Below are 18,413 nucleotides of genomic sequence, written 5' to 3'. Positions count from 1 at the left end.
TAGTTCTTAACGATCCATAAACTGCACTTTTGGATCGATTTATGTCGGTAAGGTTTCAAACTGGTTATATATAAAAACGTTCCGTCGTTGAATATATTTAACAAATGCATATGCTTTAGATATTGTCTGTTTATTGGTCTTGGAAACTCATGTGTATCATACTATATATAAAATGGAGCACGCAAATATCAATTTAACGTAAGAAAACCAAAAATGAACATGGATCATCGTCAATAACCATTCAAATACAATTTTAATGTATACGAATGTGTGCATAGTTTATTATGTAATTTATTCTTTAAAAATATATGGTATAACTGTGTTTTTGCATCTGTTAGAAATATTGCGATATAACTAAGATAATTTATTATTGTTGTACACCGTGTCAGTATCATTTTTTTAGATCATCACGTTCTTTATTAAGGTCATAGTCGTGTGGGAAAATGAAGGGGATTCGTGTGAAAATGAAGGCGATTCGAGCATCCGCCCTGTAGTTCTTCTTTTTGTGGACTTTTCTTGCCCGCCGTGTCAGTAGTAGTAGTAGTGGTAGCAGAAGTAGTAGTAGTAGTAGTAGTTGTTGTTGGCGTTGTTGTTGTAGTAGTAGAAGTAGTAGTAGTATATGGTATTTGTATATTTGCATTTTCTTCAGCTTTGCCGTTCGTTGGCTCTACCGGTTTCCTATATTTAAAATAAAGGTTTTAGGGCAGCGTGTTTCAGAATAGTTTTCTTTATTACACATATTAAATAATAATGACGTCAATAATACTACTACTTCTACTGCTACTACTTCTTCTACTACTACTACTACTACTACTACTACTACTACTACTACTACTACTACTACTACTTCTACTACTACAACAACAACGCCAACAACAACTACTACTACTACAACTACTACTCCTTCCACTACTACTACTACTACAACTACAACTACTTCTACTACGACTACTTCTTCTACTAGTATTACTACTACTACTACTACTACTACTACTGCTGCCACTACTACTACTACTACTACAACTACTTCTACTACGACTACTACTTCTACTAGTATTACTACTACTACTACTACTACTACTACTACTACTACTACTACTACTACTATTACTACCACTACTAATGCTACCTCAAGTACTACTAAGCTACTACTACTACTACTACTACTACTTCTACTACTACAACAACAACGCCAACAACAACTACTACTACTACTACTACTACTACTGCTACCACTACTACTACTACTACTATAACTACTTCTACTACGACTACTACTTCTACTAGTATTACTACTACTACTACTACTACTACTACTACTACTTCTATGTTACTACTACTTATACAACTACTCCACCCCCTCCTCCTCCTCCTACTCCTCCTACTACTACTACTCCTTCTACTTCTACTACTACCACTACTACAGCTGCTGCTACTATTACTACTCTACTACTACTACTACTACGACTACTTCTACTACTACTACTACTTCTACTACTACTACTACTACTACTACTACTACTACTACTACTACTACAACTACTACTACTACTACTACTATTACTACTACTACGACTACTACTACCACTACTACTACTACTACAACTACTACTTCTACTACTACTACTACTACTACTACTACTACTTCTACTACTACTACTACTACTACTACTACTACTACTACTACTACTACTACTACTACTACTACTACTACTACTACTACTACTACTACTACTAGTACTACTACTACTAGCTTACGACTACTACTACTACTACTACTACTACTACTACTACTACTACTACTACTACTATACTACTCCTACTACTACTACTAATACTAATACTACTACTACTACTACTACTACTACTGCTGCTACTACTTATACTACTACTACCGACACCACCACTACTACTATTACTACTACTACTACTACTACTACTACTATTACTACTACTACTACTACTACTACTACTACTACTACTACTACTACTACTACTACTACTACTACTACTACTACTACTACAACTACTACTGCTACTATTTCTACAACAACTACTACTACTACTACTACTTCTACTACGACGACGACTACTACTACGACTACTACTACTTCCTTTTTTACTGCTAATACTTCAGCTACTACTACTATATCAAAACACAGGTTACTCACTTCCACAATACTCGAGCTATTAAGACAGTGATCACCGCAAGCACCGCTACTGGCAAAATGACGGCTAAGCAGACAATGAGTGTTAAGTTATTTTCATCCGTACTTGTACTTCCTGTGAAAACATCAAATTCCTATTTAAAATATTGGTAGTTTTTTTGCGTGTTTTTCTTCATGACAAGAACACGATATAGTGGCATTTATTGTTTGGATTGAAATACACTTTTATCAGTATAATTCGATATGAGACAATAATTAACGAAATGTTCTATTAAATACCGGTTTGTGTTTTTGTAGTTGTAGTCGTCGATGTAGTCGTCATTGATGTTGTACATGGTAAAGACGAATCTGTAAGCAAATAAATAATGGATAGTTCATGTTCATCTACACTATAGGCTGTGTTGATAAGAAGAGTAAAAGTACGGAAAAGTTATTGTCTGCAGTCGTGTTAGCAAAGTTAAGACGTATTTGCACATTTTCACTTGTTTAAAAGCCCACTAATACTCAAAATCAACGAATATTTCGAACACTTTTTCGAAAAATAAAGTTAACTTATAATAAATAAAAGTTCCGTATAACAATAGCCAGAATTGTAACGCTAGATGTTGTCTGGTTACATAAAGTTTATGCGATACAAAATGCTTGTTGTTTTTTTGTTTTTGTGTCACAATATATTCAATTTGAATTTCCGAACACGATAATTCTCATGAATGCATTGTTCTTCTGACGCTTCCCGAAGCCAGTCTCGCGTTCGCTTGTAAATGTTCGTATATCGTGGCGGGGAATTAACATGGAATACATTGTCGCACAGAAAAACAAACGAGCATTTTGTATTATGTTAAATCTATGTTACTACACCACATCTAGCATTAAAATTTTGGCAATGGCTACACGGAACACTGATTGTTAATGAAGTTACTTAAGTTTATGGAATATTTCGCGAAATATTCGTGGATTTTGAGTTTTTATGTTACTTTACGGCAAAACCCTCGGTCACTAAGTTTAATTCATATTTTTCACAATTTTGTTAGTCACAGAAAAAGGGTGTTGACGTAAACAAAAGTTTTTGAAGCGAATTTTGAGAAGGATCCGTGGTCTTGAGATTACTCCAACCGATATATCAAACATTATTTTTTACAGGCAAGCAACACATATTAGTGTTGATATTTACATTTCTTTTATTTTGTATTTTACTATTAACCACGCTTAATAGCATATACCATTCGCCTCATGTATTATCTTGGTAAACAGAATTATGAATCACAAGACTAGCTACATACGTTTTGGTTAGTATAAACACATAGTTTTTCTTAACTTTTACTCACCGAAGCAGTACGCAGCTGGGCAATTGAATATATTTTGAATTGGTAGTAGATAATATACGAAAAATAAGCCGCAATTCTTTATTTCAATGCTGAACTCCCCTTCACAGTTGTTGGATCCTTCCCGTATGCATATTGTCCTATTAGCAACACCATCGGACACAGCGGGGAGCGCATCTTTTTATTAATACAATACATAATTTAGAAAACACAACATCTAATAAAAACTGTTTCATGATAACCACATGTGTTTTTCAGTTTAAGTAGCAAATTATAACTATTTCAGACATCTCACGATGTTCAATGAAGTAATATTGATACATATCGCCTAGTTTGATTTCATTCAATCATATAGATATTGATTATCAGACAGGAAACGTCTATTTTTGACTGCCGTTTGGCGTGATTTATTTCGTGCGTTACTAAACTACATACCGAGTCGTCTTGGTAGGCAATTATATTATTATTTACTAACCGAATAGGCATTTTATATTTTATAAATCAACCATTATTCGTGTATTCAATCAAAACGCATCTTAATATTTAATACAACATATAACAGATAAGGTACCTTACCTTTAAGCCAAGCCGCAGCATCAGCCCCGCAATTGCCGTCAACAGGAGCTTTTGTGCGTATCACGCCATCGTCAGTCCTGTACCAATCTTGGTCCAGATACTGATCACACGGCCGTTCGTTAAGTGGAAAGTCTGTCACCAAGCATTGATCATTCCTAGATCCAACGTTTATCAGAACTTTGCTTGTCAAGCACGGATCAGACTTCGTTCCTAATTTGAAAAACACAATTACATTTGACTGGATTAAATTGAAAAGAACTAGCCATTCATAAAACTAGCATGTGTATGATAGACACACATAAATGCAATATTACACGCACTGTCTGAACAGTCATATATTATGCTCCCAAACAAATATACGTCTAGAATACTAGTAAAACTTAAAGAGTCAAGAATACTAGTAAAACTTAAAGACTTCCAGAGGAGATGAATGATCGTAAACAAGTTTATACAAAGTTAAACTCCAGTTGCATCAGCGCGGATGGCATTCTTTTCATCTTCGCGATGGTTTTATTTTAGGAGGTGGCCGACTGACTGCTGTATGATTTGAAACACACACAAAAAACGCATGAGCAACAAACGCCAAACGTAAACAACAATATATTACTTCCAAACTAAACAGGTTCAAGGAAACAAAAACCTCACACTTTGCCCAAATTTATTCATGGAATATTTAAATGATTAAAAGCAATTAATGACATAGCATCGCCTTTCAAATCAAGGTGATATATATTAGAACATGTTTAAATTTAATTATTTTTTTAACTTCTTAATGATCGGATGTAAAGCACAGCAGCAGAACTGTGAATTTGTGAGGTACAACGAAATAAAACAAAATAAAGTATAACTTAAATAACGTCTTCAATTTTTAAAAGCGTCGGAGATATAGCATATTGTAATTTGATATAAAATCACTCCCACAAACAACAATTATGTTGGTTTTATTTTTGCTCCAATTAAATAATATAAGACTCAATAAAATAATAATATTGTACCTAAGACTGTCCTGTCTAACTGTCTAGTTAACCATTGTCTGATTAAATCATATTAATTAATATAAACATTGATACTCACTTAACGTTTATTAATATTGATATTAAATTAAAAACAGTATCATCCGATAGTAAATTTACATAATATATGAACAGAAAAATCGATCAGATGGCAGATAGTTGATCTGACCGAGCTTAAGTGCCTGCATTCTACCTATTGACCTTTCAAATATGTGCTTTGTTTAAACGGTTTTACCTATAACTATATTATTATTATTATATTGTGCATGAAATTAAAATTAAATTATGAGATAGATAATACTTACAAAATATCAAAAACTAAACTATATATGTCTCTTACCATGAATGTATATCCAGAAATTAACAACCGTATCAAGGACTTTAAAACAGCCATTTTCCATGCACAAGACTGTCAACTCGTTCATAATCACGTTAACCTGAATATGGCTATAAAATGCTCTCGTTTTGTAAAACGACTGTTAACAATAGTCGGCATACTTGAAGATCAATACAATATTTGGAAGGTATTGAGTTACATAATATTAACAACAATCTTGAAGTGTTTCATGTTAGAGCAGTTTACACTGGTAATTTCTTAAACTGAATCAATAATGCGCATGCTTATTTTCTGCATGTTTAACGTATTCAATTAAGTATCTAACCTTTGTTTTAGCCATATAACTTGCATTTGTTGCGTTACAATAATACATATGGATGGATCAAATATGTAAGCCATTGTTTAACTATATGCTGTATTACATCTTATAGACACTAATACATAATTGATAATAGATACTATGAAAAATAGATCTGTAAGAAAGTAATACCAAATACCAAGTAATGTCAAATACCACAAAGCAATAATACTTGAAATTTTCATTTTTTCAAATGTATTGTTATAATTCAAGTTTTATATGAATTATAATAACCAGTTTATAAAATGTTTAGCATTTCTAAAAATGCTGTTTTCCTCTCGAGCTTAGTTAAAACTAAATTCGTACACTTCGTAAATCTAGTTATGAGGAGCACACCACAGTAAAGCCAAGTACAGAAAGGGTAGCGGGACATCATAACGGTTTGGCCATCTTGAAGACAGGAATTTGAACTATTGTGTAAATCAAGACTATACAAACGCGCAGTTAATCACACAATAATAACAATACACAATACCGCGTATACAGTAGAGATAGTCGACATAGAACATGATTCGTGAAACTGTGCTTACTTCATAAACTTAAACCCAAGATCGATAAATGAAATTTATAACTTCATCAAGTACCTTAAATAATAACCGACCCATTTACATTTTACACATATTATCACTTTAACTTTAAAAACTTAATTGTATTATCTTTAAATACAAAGTTAATATCACGTTATTTTTGTGGAGTCATTCCCCCCTACGTCTATCTTTTGTATTACGTTCAACCATTCCATGTTGAAGGTGCTTTTCCAATACCAAATTGTAAATAGTATTATCATGTTAATGTCTACAAGTTTTAAGTTTCAAAGTTTGAAACTGAAACTTAATGTCTACAAGGCGTAATCCTATTTAAATACTTCCTATAGAACAGACTGACTAAAGTCGTACTGGGTTGCTGCAACGATTCTCTAAGTAAATCGTTCACAGTTTGCTTCAAATAAATATTTTCAAGCAACGTTCGTTTTGTATCTCTTATATATATATATATATATATATATATATATATATATATATATATATATATATATATATATATATATATATATATATATATATATATATATATATATATCATATATATATATATATCATATATATATATTATATATTAATATATATGTATATTAAACGTCACAATAATAAGACAAAGGAGGTTGAATTCTCAAGATGACTTTCAGGAAAGTCAAATTCCAAAAATTCGGTTATATTTATGGCTGTCAACATTTCAATGTACCACTTGAAGTGAAGAGGTAAGCTAGCAAAAAATTAATAATGCTGAAATGCACTTCATTAATAGAAAATTAAATCAAATGGACGGCTTACTTTTACATTAAAGTACTGGCGATATTTACATTGTATAAAGTCAGTTGTGAAATTTAGGAGAAGCACGTGTGCAGAAAATAAAGCCATTAAAAATAAATCGATATATGCCACTCATTCCATATGACGTTACTTGCACCTTAAACGTCTTTGAAGATCGATAATTGATGTACATACCCTCAGTGTCGCTGCCTGGAGCAACAATACATAGGGTGTCTTTCTAAAAACATGTACGACTATTTGCGACCGTCGTCAGATTGGAAATGTTCACCACGAATAAATTTAGGGGCTATACCAGGGCCGGTCGTGGTTTTCAAGCACTTTGTATTCATGAAGCTTAGCTCAAACAGTGTTCAAATAGCCCTTTTAGCCATTTATCACAACACCATGGAGTAATTACCATAGTGATATATCGGCATTCCTCATGATTGGATACATGAAACAAATGCACATCTCTATTACACATATTAGCAGAACGATTTGTTGAGTGAAAGACTCAACACGCTTACTATGCTTTCGTTTAAGGATCCATATAATTCTCATCGGTAATAATGTTGTCGTCTAGAATAAGAAACCTTTGCATTTTGAAGGAAAACAAAAGTTCACGTTTTTCGTGCTGTCTTCTTCTTGTTTCGTAGCTTTTCTCATATTATATACTAAAAATACTGAGGGCCAACATACTGTATAAAACAAACTGTGTCCGTGGGATATGAATTTGGAAAAGGTCGTGTTTCTTGTAAAAAACAAGATAATGCCGTCTCACAAAATGTACAAACTGATTGATATTCAGACATTTGTTTAGAAATCAGTGTACAACCTTCACATGAGAATTGACATTTTTTAACATACACCCTCGGTTAAACATGTTTAGATGAGTGTTATGCAAAAATAATTAAATGTGATAATTTCGAATAAATCAAATTTCTTATTAAGACAAATGATTACTCGAATAAGACATTTTATAAAACATCGGACATATGTGGCTCGTTCTGAGATTTTTGGTCAAAATGGGGTATATGGGCGAAATTGAGTTATTAACATTTTTAGAAGCCTCAATGTATAGTTAACACAGAAAAAATATAGATTTTGCCATATTCTTCTTTTTAATGTTAAAAATATGACCGTAAAAATACCCATCAACACACGAAATTTGTCATTCTGTTCATTTATTTTCATGTCAATTGCATTATGGTTCAATAGATTTATAATTGCAGAGGAAAATCACTCACTCACTGTCCTTTTACAAGGACAAAACTTATAATATTAAATTAATGTAAATTTATAAGACCATTACGAAACAAATTTCGGTTACCATAGCAACCATTTGCAAAAATTTCAAAATAATTGATTTTTTTTTACAAAATCAGTTCAAAGCATTTCCTCACACCTTAAAATGCAAGAAAGTAATATACATATATCAAAGAACTGTTACTTAATACACGAATCAATTAATTGTATACATGTTCTATCTATTAATTTGTTCTATTGATCACAGACTCTAACCGAAATTGAATTACATAGAATACACTTGCTAAGATTTAATATGCGAACCATGACGTATTAAAATTGAAAATTCTTCTTTAAACTGTTCCAATAACAATTATATTTTACATGAGACATTGTTCATTAATTAAAGACTTTTAAATTAATACATGATATACACATAATTATTTTGTTGTAACCATGGCAACAGTATACAATATGAATATCAGTTATAATTACCATCTTCTACATTAAACATAGCAATAATACTACACTCTTTAGTTATCAAATGCAATCAACAATTTCTTACTGTTACATTTATACTATATTACATACTGCATGAAAAATAGAGCCAAGGCTAAGAGACTTAACATAAATATTTACATTAAATTAATGTTTTCAGTTTATATACACAACTATTAAATTTTAAATTCAATTATATTACTTGTCACACTGCATTATATTTCATTTCACCTGGTATTGAGTCATTGTAAGAGTTTTACAAAAACATACTAATGTTGTTGAAGTTGACAATGAGGAATGGTCAGGTTTCCATGGTTACCATACATTATATACATAAACAACATGAACAATCTAAAACAGGGGAACTATTTTAAAATCATTGTTATTTCGTCGGCTTCGGTACATCTGGCGGTGGACAGGTACTGGCACATAATGAGTTACAGAGTGGCGCGATTTCGTCATGAAGGTACCACTGGCCTCCATGGTGCTGAACTCAATAGAGTCGTGCAGGCCTGTAAGAACCCGCCACATGCCGTACCTGTAAACAAAGATATAAAATAAGCAACAGTTTATTCTGTCTTTTCAAAACTAAAATTAAATCATTTATGAATTCTTAGCATGAAAATATTTATTAAATAACCTTCTTAGCAAATTGTAGTAAATCTATTTTTAACTAATACAAATCAAAATATTTACCCTATGACCGCGTTATTCTTGTTTTGCCCCGAACAGTTGTCCATATGAAGGACCACATTCCTCTCTCCATAACCAAGATGGCTAAAGTGGTGGTGCAGCATTGAGGTCACACTATTGGCCCCTTTTCCAATGGACTGAAAGGCCTCATCAACGAGATAAAATATCTGCGTTCCTGTAAAAATCAACCCAAATGTGGCTTTTTTCACACCAAATTGGCAATGTATAAATAATAGCACATATACATGTCTTACTGGGACATTATAAGTAATAATATATAAACCCCATTGTTGGACCCCATTGTAAATAAGCTTTCAGCTTAATGGGTTATCCATAGGTCCTTAGCATCCATGCTCATATGAACCTACTTTAGTTATAGAACTTCCATATTGTTAAAAGTATGCATACAGCAACAACGTTTTATTTGATGCTCTTAAATTGGCATTTTAAATAAACCTAGATAACTCTTTGAAATCTGTGATACATTCTTTGTCTCATGTGTTATATATTTGTATGTGCTAATAATCTTAAATCTAAATAAATATAAATAACAATTTAAATTTGTTATATATTATAGATCACAACAATTTTTTACAACAAGTTACATTTTATATACATAACAATTTTCTGAAAATTTAACCATGCATTATTTTTATTTACCTGAAGACTCACAGCACACCCCAAAGCATTGACATTTTCGAGGAGTTTTAAAGTACATCGGACCCACTGCCTGTGCCTGTTGAGGATAGAACACCTGTTGGCTGTAGTCGAAGCTGTAGTGGACCGTGGCATCTGTGGCTTTTGATCTTTGTCCTGCTATGAGTATGAAGTTTAAAAAAAAAATCATTACTATTTTGGCTTTGCACACAATTGTTAATTACATTTGTTAATAAAATGTATTGTTAAACCACTGCTAACATGTCAAAAGTATTAAAATATATTGATAGATATGTTTAATATCAAACCTAGCTAATTATATAAAAAATATAGCATTAACACTAAGTGAACATGCCTTTATAATTGTATTTACAATTTTGTTTTAATTTATTCATATAACATCTTGGAAATCTATAAGTAACATTTTTGTTTATCAAAATGACATTTTAAATACAAGCAAAAACATAATTGTAATCACTTTTTTAGCATAAACTTGACTAATCACTTTTGTAAAATACCTCTTTTATTATCAGCATCTGAAAATTGATCAAACTCAAGCTTTGTCCTATCACATTGCTCCCTGTAATAATCTCTCTGGCATTTTACTTTCTCTAAATGTTTTTGATAATTTTCTAATTTTATTTGTTTCTCTTCTTCTGTGATGTTACCAGACTTTGTAATGTTTTCTACATGTTTTTGACATTTTAAACACAGATCAGTGGCAGGCTTCATCACCAACAAATATGGACACTGTTCTAACCATATTTTCCTAAAAGTGGAAGGCCCCACTTGTTTCTGGCCAGTTCGGTCAAGTGCACCACAATACAATTCATATATATCACTTTTGTTTTTGTCTGATGGAAGGAGGATACACTTTTCATTGGCCTGTGGTGTTCGTCCAGGTAGTGGCATTCCATTTTGGCTACTATAATTTTCAAGAAATGTTTTTACCATCTGGACATCTTGTAACTTGAGTGTGTGTTTAGGCAGTTTCTTGTTATTTCCATGTACTCTGGCTTCAAGACTGTTTACATCAATGGAGCTACCAATCGAAATAATTGTGTTTTTAGACACACCATGAGCGAAAGCAAATGTATTGCGACAAACTACTTGCCCAGCAAAGTAAAAATTCTGCCTTTGCCGTTTTCTATCCACTGCTTTTCTTTTTAATCCAACTGTTACTGGTCCACTCTGCGTATGATTGAAAATTTGGTATTTTACAATCAAATCTAGTTCCTGTTTTGATTTTTCCAAACAAGAAAGCCTGTACGAAATAAGAGTACCCCAGTTTACAACTGAGCTGCATGGTTTGTTTGAGTACAGACGGGTACAACCACAGCCATTTATTTTAAAAGATTGTTGCTTTATGCCTTCTGTATCTAAATAATTACTTTCATTCAAAGAGTTAACATTTTCGTTGCAATCATTATCAATATCAGAACAAGAGTCACAATCATCAGAACCGTCATTTTCATTATTGTCAAAGTACAGTTCACCAACTAATTCTAACTCTTCGTGAAAGTCTGGGTCTTGATGGCAGGTAAGTTCAGGCGGTACAGTGCTACAACTAGCACATGATAATTGACTGTCTGCCATTTCAAAAGATTAATATTTGACCGAAAATTCTACATTTTGTGTTAATGTAAACAAACAAATGTCAAAGAAGGTCACGGTAGCCATTTTGTTCGTTTTCGTTTCCGGTTTGTTTAATTGTCAGGTTTTCCATTAATTTTTTAACATTTAAAATCAGGTCACATGAAACAGTCTCGCGTTTCAAAAACTAACGCTTACCTTTATCGAAAACCAGTAAAATCCACACTGAAACGATACATATATTATCGAAATGTGTATCGATAATCGTCCAAGGTTGAAATTTTATCAATTACTGAATGGCCTACGAATGTAAAAGGGGAGTAATCCATATAAAAGAAATTGTTGATAGGTCAAACGCAACCAATTCATTTTGAATTTACATCGTTAAAACCTGGGTCAGTTGAAATTAATGTTGTTTAAATACTTTTCACGCTAACATTGGACAAACTAGAGTAAATTGATCTGAATTTCGTCGCAAATTGCACGACGTCATTTCAAACGTCGTTTTCTCGGAATGAGGCTTGCCGAATTAGACCCAAAAGTCTCAGAACACGCCACATATCAGTGTTTATTTAATTCGTAAACATTTCTTAATATGCAAACACAAGGTCAATGCAATGATCAGCTTTAATATCATGTGTACTTTACAAAACATGAATTTGATGCAAACTGCCTCTCGTGATATTTTATTTGCCCCAATAATTTACAGACAGCAGAAGAAGCAACGACAGTAAACATAAATTATGAAAACGCGCATACTTCATTATGCTTACTTTCAAAACTAACTCGTATATATTTTGCATTCAAGTTAACAGTTGTCTTGCTTTGTACTGCGTTAAAGTTTAAAAGAATGCACATGTAGGACAAATCTGTAGTTATTGTATAGTTGTACCTGTTTCATGATCTTGTCGAATTAGGTGTCCGATCATGTTCGTATAAAAAGCAAACTTCAGCGTCATATCCTTTTGATAAAAACGAGTTAATTAAATTGAAAAGTTTAATATGAACATTTTCTTTAACATATTTTAATTTGCAGACACGCTTCAAAACATCTCCATAAAATGATGGATGGGAAATTCCATTATTTAAATGCCATTTTAAAGAAACATTATATTTTGAAATTAAATCACCATACTTTGAGGGAAATTTAGCGAATTTACTTCTTAGGTTATGATACGAAAAGCTTTGTTTTAGCAATTTCTTTGTTAATATAAGATTACGATCATTAAAATCTTTAATACATGAACATGCTCTGGCATAACGTACCAACTGCGAAATGTAAATACCATAGGAAGGAACTTTAGGGATGTTGACATCTAGGAACGGAAAATTCACAATTTCAAAGTTAAAATCGTCCCGTTTGTCGTATTAACTAGCTTAATCATATTATTATTAATAGTTAAATGTAAATCTAAAAACGCAGCGTCTGTATTGGATTGAGACTATCTATTTAACACAAGTTTGTTTGGGTAGATTTTGTGAATATATTGTTCAAATAATGGATTATCTAAATTAAGTATGTCATGAATGTACCTACTAGTAAGGTTAAAACATTGAATCAAATCTACTTGTTTAGTTTTAGATAATTCTAACATAAATTCGCTTTCATAACAATATAAAAAAAGATCAGCTATAAGTGGCGTACAATTAGTAATTAGTAATTAGGAACGCCAATAATTTGTTAAAATATTTTACCATTAATTTCAACAAACAAGTTATCCAGAAGAAATTAAGTGCTGCACAAAAGTCAAGACCAGTCCAAATGATGTAATTATCTAATATCTGATTAGTAAAAAAAGCTGTTTTAGTGTTTAAAGCTAGATATGAACACTTCTCTCTAGCAAATGTTTTTTCATTCAAAGAAACAAGTTTGGATTTTATTAAAGCGTGAGGAAGCGTTGTATATAGTGTAGAAAAATCATAAGCGCTTACTTGTGACACCTTATATTTTTTCTTTTCAATTATATCAATAACTTCTTATGACTTTTTTATTGACCAAAATAGGTTAATATTACTATTTTTATAAACTTTATTACAATATTTAGCTTTATGATATCTAATAGCACTCAATGCGGATGTAAGATACACTGATACTTGCTTGGTGGAACAAGACACTGAATTAGCGAAAAAACGACTTTTATATGGCGTTTTATGTAATTTAGGTATCCAGTAAAGTGAAGGCAATTTCTTGTCAGTAATATTGACTATTACATTTAATTTTTTGCATTCGGCAATATGGTCGGCAATAATTTCATTAGGTTGCTTATTGTACTCACAATATGATGTAGTTTGTGAAAGTTCTTGTGAAATAGTTTGAACATAAAACACTCGTCATATTATGATAACATTATTAGCAGCCTTATCAGCAGGAACTATGACGAATTTAGATTTTAAGTCTTCAAGCAATTTACAGAGATTTTGTTTATTAAATTTAGGTGAATGTGGTAAGGCCAAAGGATCTGTTTGATAAAAATATATGTTATTCATGGCCATACTTAATATTTTTGTTTTCCAATCATTGAGTGCATTTATTTCAGCATTTTTCTTCCTGCACCATTTAGTGCAATTATCCTTTAAGGATGTTACGAAAATATAATAAAATATTTTTAGGAATTTCTTTCATTATCGCTTTAATTTTTGTTCATGTTTCGTGGAAAGTTAACCTCTCAAACTTACACGTCATCGTTTCAAAATAAATGTCCTAAATATTATACGAAAAGTTCGTTAACGCTGCTAACTTGATATTAACACGCTCGGACGTGACACTGCCTCTTCAACTTCTGAATTTGCATCGCGCTGTGGGAAAACCGGGCGCAATACACGTGCGTTAAGTGTCATCCCTGTGCAGTCCGCATTTGCTAATCTGGGATGACACTTTCCACACAGACTGGATTTTTGTTTATGAAAGACTTCGTTTTAACGAAAAATGCCAAAAACCTTGAAAACATCGTCCATGATTAGCTTATGTGGACGGCACTGGCTTATCTGGGACGATACTTTCCGCACATGCATTAAGCCCTGTTTTCCCACAGCGAGGTTAAAAACAATATTACCTTCACACAGCCGTATATCCCCTTCTCACAGCACATGTGCAGGATGGATTTGGCGCTAATAAGCGTCATGTCCTGGTAGAACTCGTTTACGTCGGCTTTCAATCAGAAAAATATAGTGATACAATACGCTGTATTGAATGAATAACACACATACTACGGATTGTTATCACTTAAATAGTTGTACCTTTTTTTTTCATTTCTACGTATATATAATACCGCTCGTAGAATTGCAAAAGACGCAATTTAAAAAAGAGATCGTTATATACAATATATAGAATGGAATGTTTATAATGTGGTCCTTTGTTATAGAAATAAATATTGGGTAGAAATAATCAGTCAAAACTTCAAAGCACATATACTATACGACGGCGTGAGAGTGCTCATTTTCCATTTTTTTAACTGTTACATTTGCTAGAGCGTTAAAGAGCAATGCCTATTAAAAACGAGAAGATTGGACTTTTGGTAAATTGAATCTAAGGAATTATTAAGTCAGCTGTTCTTGAGAGTAATGATTCTCACATTCGATTGGCTATTATAAAGGAATATGGCTTAGACACCTACGCCGAAAAGCTGTTTATTTAATAATACATGTAATGTTGCTTAGGCAAAAAATAATTTTTATAATACATTTAAGGTAGTGCACCTCTAATGGGCACATATCCAAATATAATCTAATTAATTATTTTCTTAATCAGCATCATTTCACTGAACTACATGCAAATTTGTAGGTAGGCTTTCCATGCTTTTTAAAAAAATATACCGATTTTTTCAAAACCACCCCCACGCTCGGCTTTTGTCCAATTTATTTTTACCCCTGGGGTATATAAAAGTTCCATAATTCATTCAAATTTCCAAATATGGGCATGCAGTTGGTGTGTACAGATGCTGTAAAGGTGTTTGAAGTTTAAACAAGATGAAATAAGTATTCTTTTACAGACATTTATTTTTTACAAATTTTTATCTATGGAAGAGCACCATGAAATGTAAGTGATTTCAGCCAAGTAAAAATTGGGTCGGTTAAAAACAAAGTGTCATAAAATTCAAAATAGTATCATTTAAGTCATATTTTAAACTTAGTTTTTATAGAAACACTATATACAGCAAAAATACCAAGAACTAGACAGATTTACCGTTTACTTTTTGAAATAAAAATAAAAATGCAACATGCATGGTTCGTATTTTCAACAGTAAATCACCCAATTTCGCCGTAACGTTGTTTTAATTTTAATAATTGAAAAATGTGCATAAAAATTGCAACATATTTCACAATAAATATAGCTTATATGCCATATTAAATCAAATTACGTTAGAAAATAAATAAAACGCGTCGCAAAAAAGTATACGTCGTCGGCAGGATTCGAACCTGCGCGGGAATATCCCAAAAGATTTCTAGTCTATCGCCTTAACCACTAGGCTACGGCACCTAATAGTAGGCTCTTCAACCTTCGAAGAAATCGCGGGAAATCATTAGAGGTGCACTACCTTAAACAACCGGAATAACCCGTATGTAGAAGAAAACAGTTGTAAATATTTGTTTTTGGAGACTTAGCAATCGAAATCTGTTACATAAAGCGTATGATATCAGTCATGTCTATAATTTTGAAAATAAAGTATATTTGTTACTTTAAAGATTAAATCGAAGCATTTTGTGGCGTTTTTAATAAACTGACTTAATTAGAGAGCCTAATGTAACAGCTTATTTCAAACCTACATAACATACTTTTGACGCAATGCTGTCTAAATAACTGTTTCGTTACACAGTGTAGCGGTTATCGTCCAAATTGATTGCATTTGTCAAATGATGATATCGCTTTACTTAACGGTTATGTATATTTTAGCGCATATTTTATAATATTTTAAAAATAATATTTATCATGGTATTGTTGAACATACATTAATAATCTATTGTTGACATTCCATAATTTTATATCACTGAATATCTTCATTTAACATATTTCTGGTATAAAGAAAATGGCAGTTCGCCTAGTTCATGCGATAGCGTTTATAGTATATAACGATAAGTTTACTGGCCGCGAACTGACCCTGATACCTTGCGGGTTGGAATGCAATGCATTAAATTGAGGCCACGCTTCCGCTGCTGGAAAGACGGCTCGTTTAAAACTTTAAACTTTTACATATTAAATGTTCAATTTCGAAAACAATGTAAAATGGTTTGGTCAAAAAGATTATCAGGATAGGGAAAATTGTACTTTTATAAACTTAAATATACTAGAACACAGACAGGGATATGGAAGTAATTACTATGTATGAGAATATAGCCTTTAAGTGCAAACGCTCTGGCGTTGGCAATCCTCTGAAAATAAAAGGTGCACGCACACACTGTATTGATGTCAAGAGTTGAGTGTAACACTGTTCTATCTATCAAGCCTTTTCATTAGATATAACATTGTTTCATGCTGAACGCGCAGAAAAATAGTGTTACAAAGACGCGGTCATGTTTCCAATGTTCTGGTGGTATGTTCAAATCAGCCAATGGAATAAATAAAGTGTATTCATTCGTGTCTATCGGCGGGGAATTTTATTTGAATTTTATTGGACACTTACAAAGGTCAGGTAAGGTCAAAAGTGACGTTAAACAGCTATGCCGAAAAATATTAAGTATCATTACAGATTAACAACTTCCGAGATCCGAAATAAGCATTCGTTTAAATTTCAATGCTCTATTATTTCAAATAAAAGGCAATGTGTATGTTGAAAACATACATTTATATAATAAATTAGCGAATTGTTTTGCGTTTATCAAATGATACGAGAATACATTAATGCGCTTGATCTAAATAATTGGCACAAGGTCGGTAAGTGTTTCAAGGTGCCTGAACCACGTGACTTTTTCGGCTATGTGTGGGACAATCGGATGTAAACAAAACGTCGCTTCAGGTAACGTTTTTGATAATTTCTTCATTATTTCAAAACCATTTTCAAAAAAACAAAGACGAGTGCCCGGTCATTGTCAAAAGACACAACTTTGGTAAATTTGCGCTTAATTATTTAAGTAATTTTTCCAAAAAGTGCAACCGCGTGCTTGAAAACACACGAAGTGAAATGCTATGTGTGGTATATTTTTTATTCGATCAACAAAAACGTTGATTACAATGTTGTCGAGGGTTTAAAAAATAGGGCGGACATTGTAATTCTTCGTAGAGAAGCTACATACATTGTATGTTTGCGCAAAAACATCTGATTCGGAGTGTGTGTATGAAAATGTAATGATGCTATGTGTGGGACAATTTTTTAAATGCTATGTGTGGTATACAAACTAAACTAGAGAATCGAAAGATTGACATTAACGTCAATAATATTTAAAGTCTGTCTGAATAACAAAAGTTGGTCAATAAACATTGTTGGTAGTGTTTTGCGCGCCTTAAATATGATAATCCTACGTTCATGTTACTCAAAATTATCATGATTGTCGATAACTTATATTCATATTTTGTTAACTTTTAGAATGTCATTTGTTTGCGAACAGTGTGGCAGAGAGGTCAAAACACGGTCGGGGATTTCCTAACACAAAGCCACCCACGCACGGACAGGAAAATAGTTCCGTTGGGCAAACTTGTTCTTGTTTGTTT

The 18,413-nt window shown here is 32.3% G+C and overlaps 2 protein-coding genes across 2 annotated transcripts; both read right to left on the bottom strand.

The window, feature by feature from the left end:
• Positions 1-280: 280 nt before the first annotated feature.
• Positions 281-10,367, bottom strand: LOC127836035 (uncharacterized). The gene is made up of 9 exons (XM_052362453.1): positions 10,181-10,367; positions 9,524-9,695; positions 9,298-9,365; positions 7,280-7,294; positions 4,067-4,276; positions 3,494-3,667; positions 2,448-2,516; positions 2,172-2,283; positions 281-678 (listed from the first exon to the last, which is right to left on the bottom strand). The coding sequence occupies exons 1-9, from the start codon at positions 10,365-10,367 to the stop codon at positions 426-428; spliced, it is 1,260 nt and encodes a 419-aa protein (XP_052218413.1). The 3' UTR covers positions 281-425.
• Positions 10,368-10,678: 311 nt separating this feature from the next.
• LOC127836034 (uncharacterized) lies at positions 10,679-11,956 on the bottom strand. The gene has a single exon (XM_052362452.1). The coding sequence runs from the start codon at positions 11,771-11,773 to the stop codon at positions 10,679-10,681; it is 1,095 nt and encodes a 364-aa protein (XP_052218412.1). The 5' UTR covers positions 11,774-11,956.
• Between the last annotated feature and the right edge of the window lie 6,457 nt (positions 11,957-18,413).

Source organism: Dreissena polymorpha, chromosome 6, assembly GCF_020536995.1.
Source record: "Dreissena polymorpha isolate Duluth1 chromosome 6, UMN_Dpol_1.0, whole genome shotgun sequence".
Lineage (NCBI taxonomy): Eukaryota > Metazoa > Mollusca > Bivalvia > Myida > Dreissenidae > Dreissena > Dreissena polymorpha.
The sequence above is the reverse complement of the archived record's forward strand: the minus strand, read 5'-3'. Positions and strand labels throughout refer to the sequence as shown.

Excerpts from the sequence above, each read along its gene's own strand:
- LOC127836034 (XM_052362452.1), bottom strand. The coding sequence starts at position 11,773 with ATGGCAGACAGTCAATTATCATGTGCTAGTTGTAGCACTGTACCGCCT.
- LOC127836035 (XM_052362453.1), bottom strand. The coding sequence starts at position 10,367 with ATGATTTTTTTTTTAAACTTCATACTCATAGCAGGACAAAGATCAAAA. Across the intron at positions 2,517-3,493 it reads CCCAGCTGCGTACTGCTTCG|ATTCGTCTTTACCATGTACA; the intron begins GTGAGTAAAAGT and ends ATTTGCTTACAG. Across the intron at positions 679-2,171 it reads ATAGCTCGAGTATTGTGGAA|GAAACCGGTAGAGCCAACGA; the intron begins GTGAGTAACCTG and ends TTTTAAATATAG.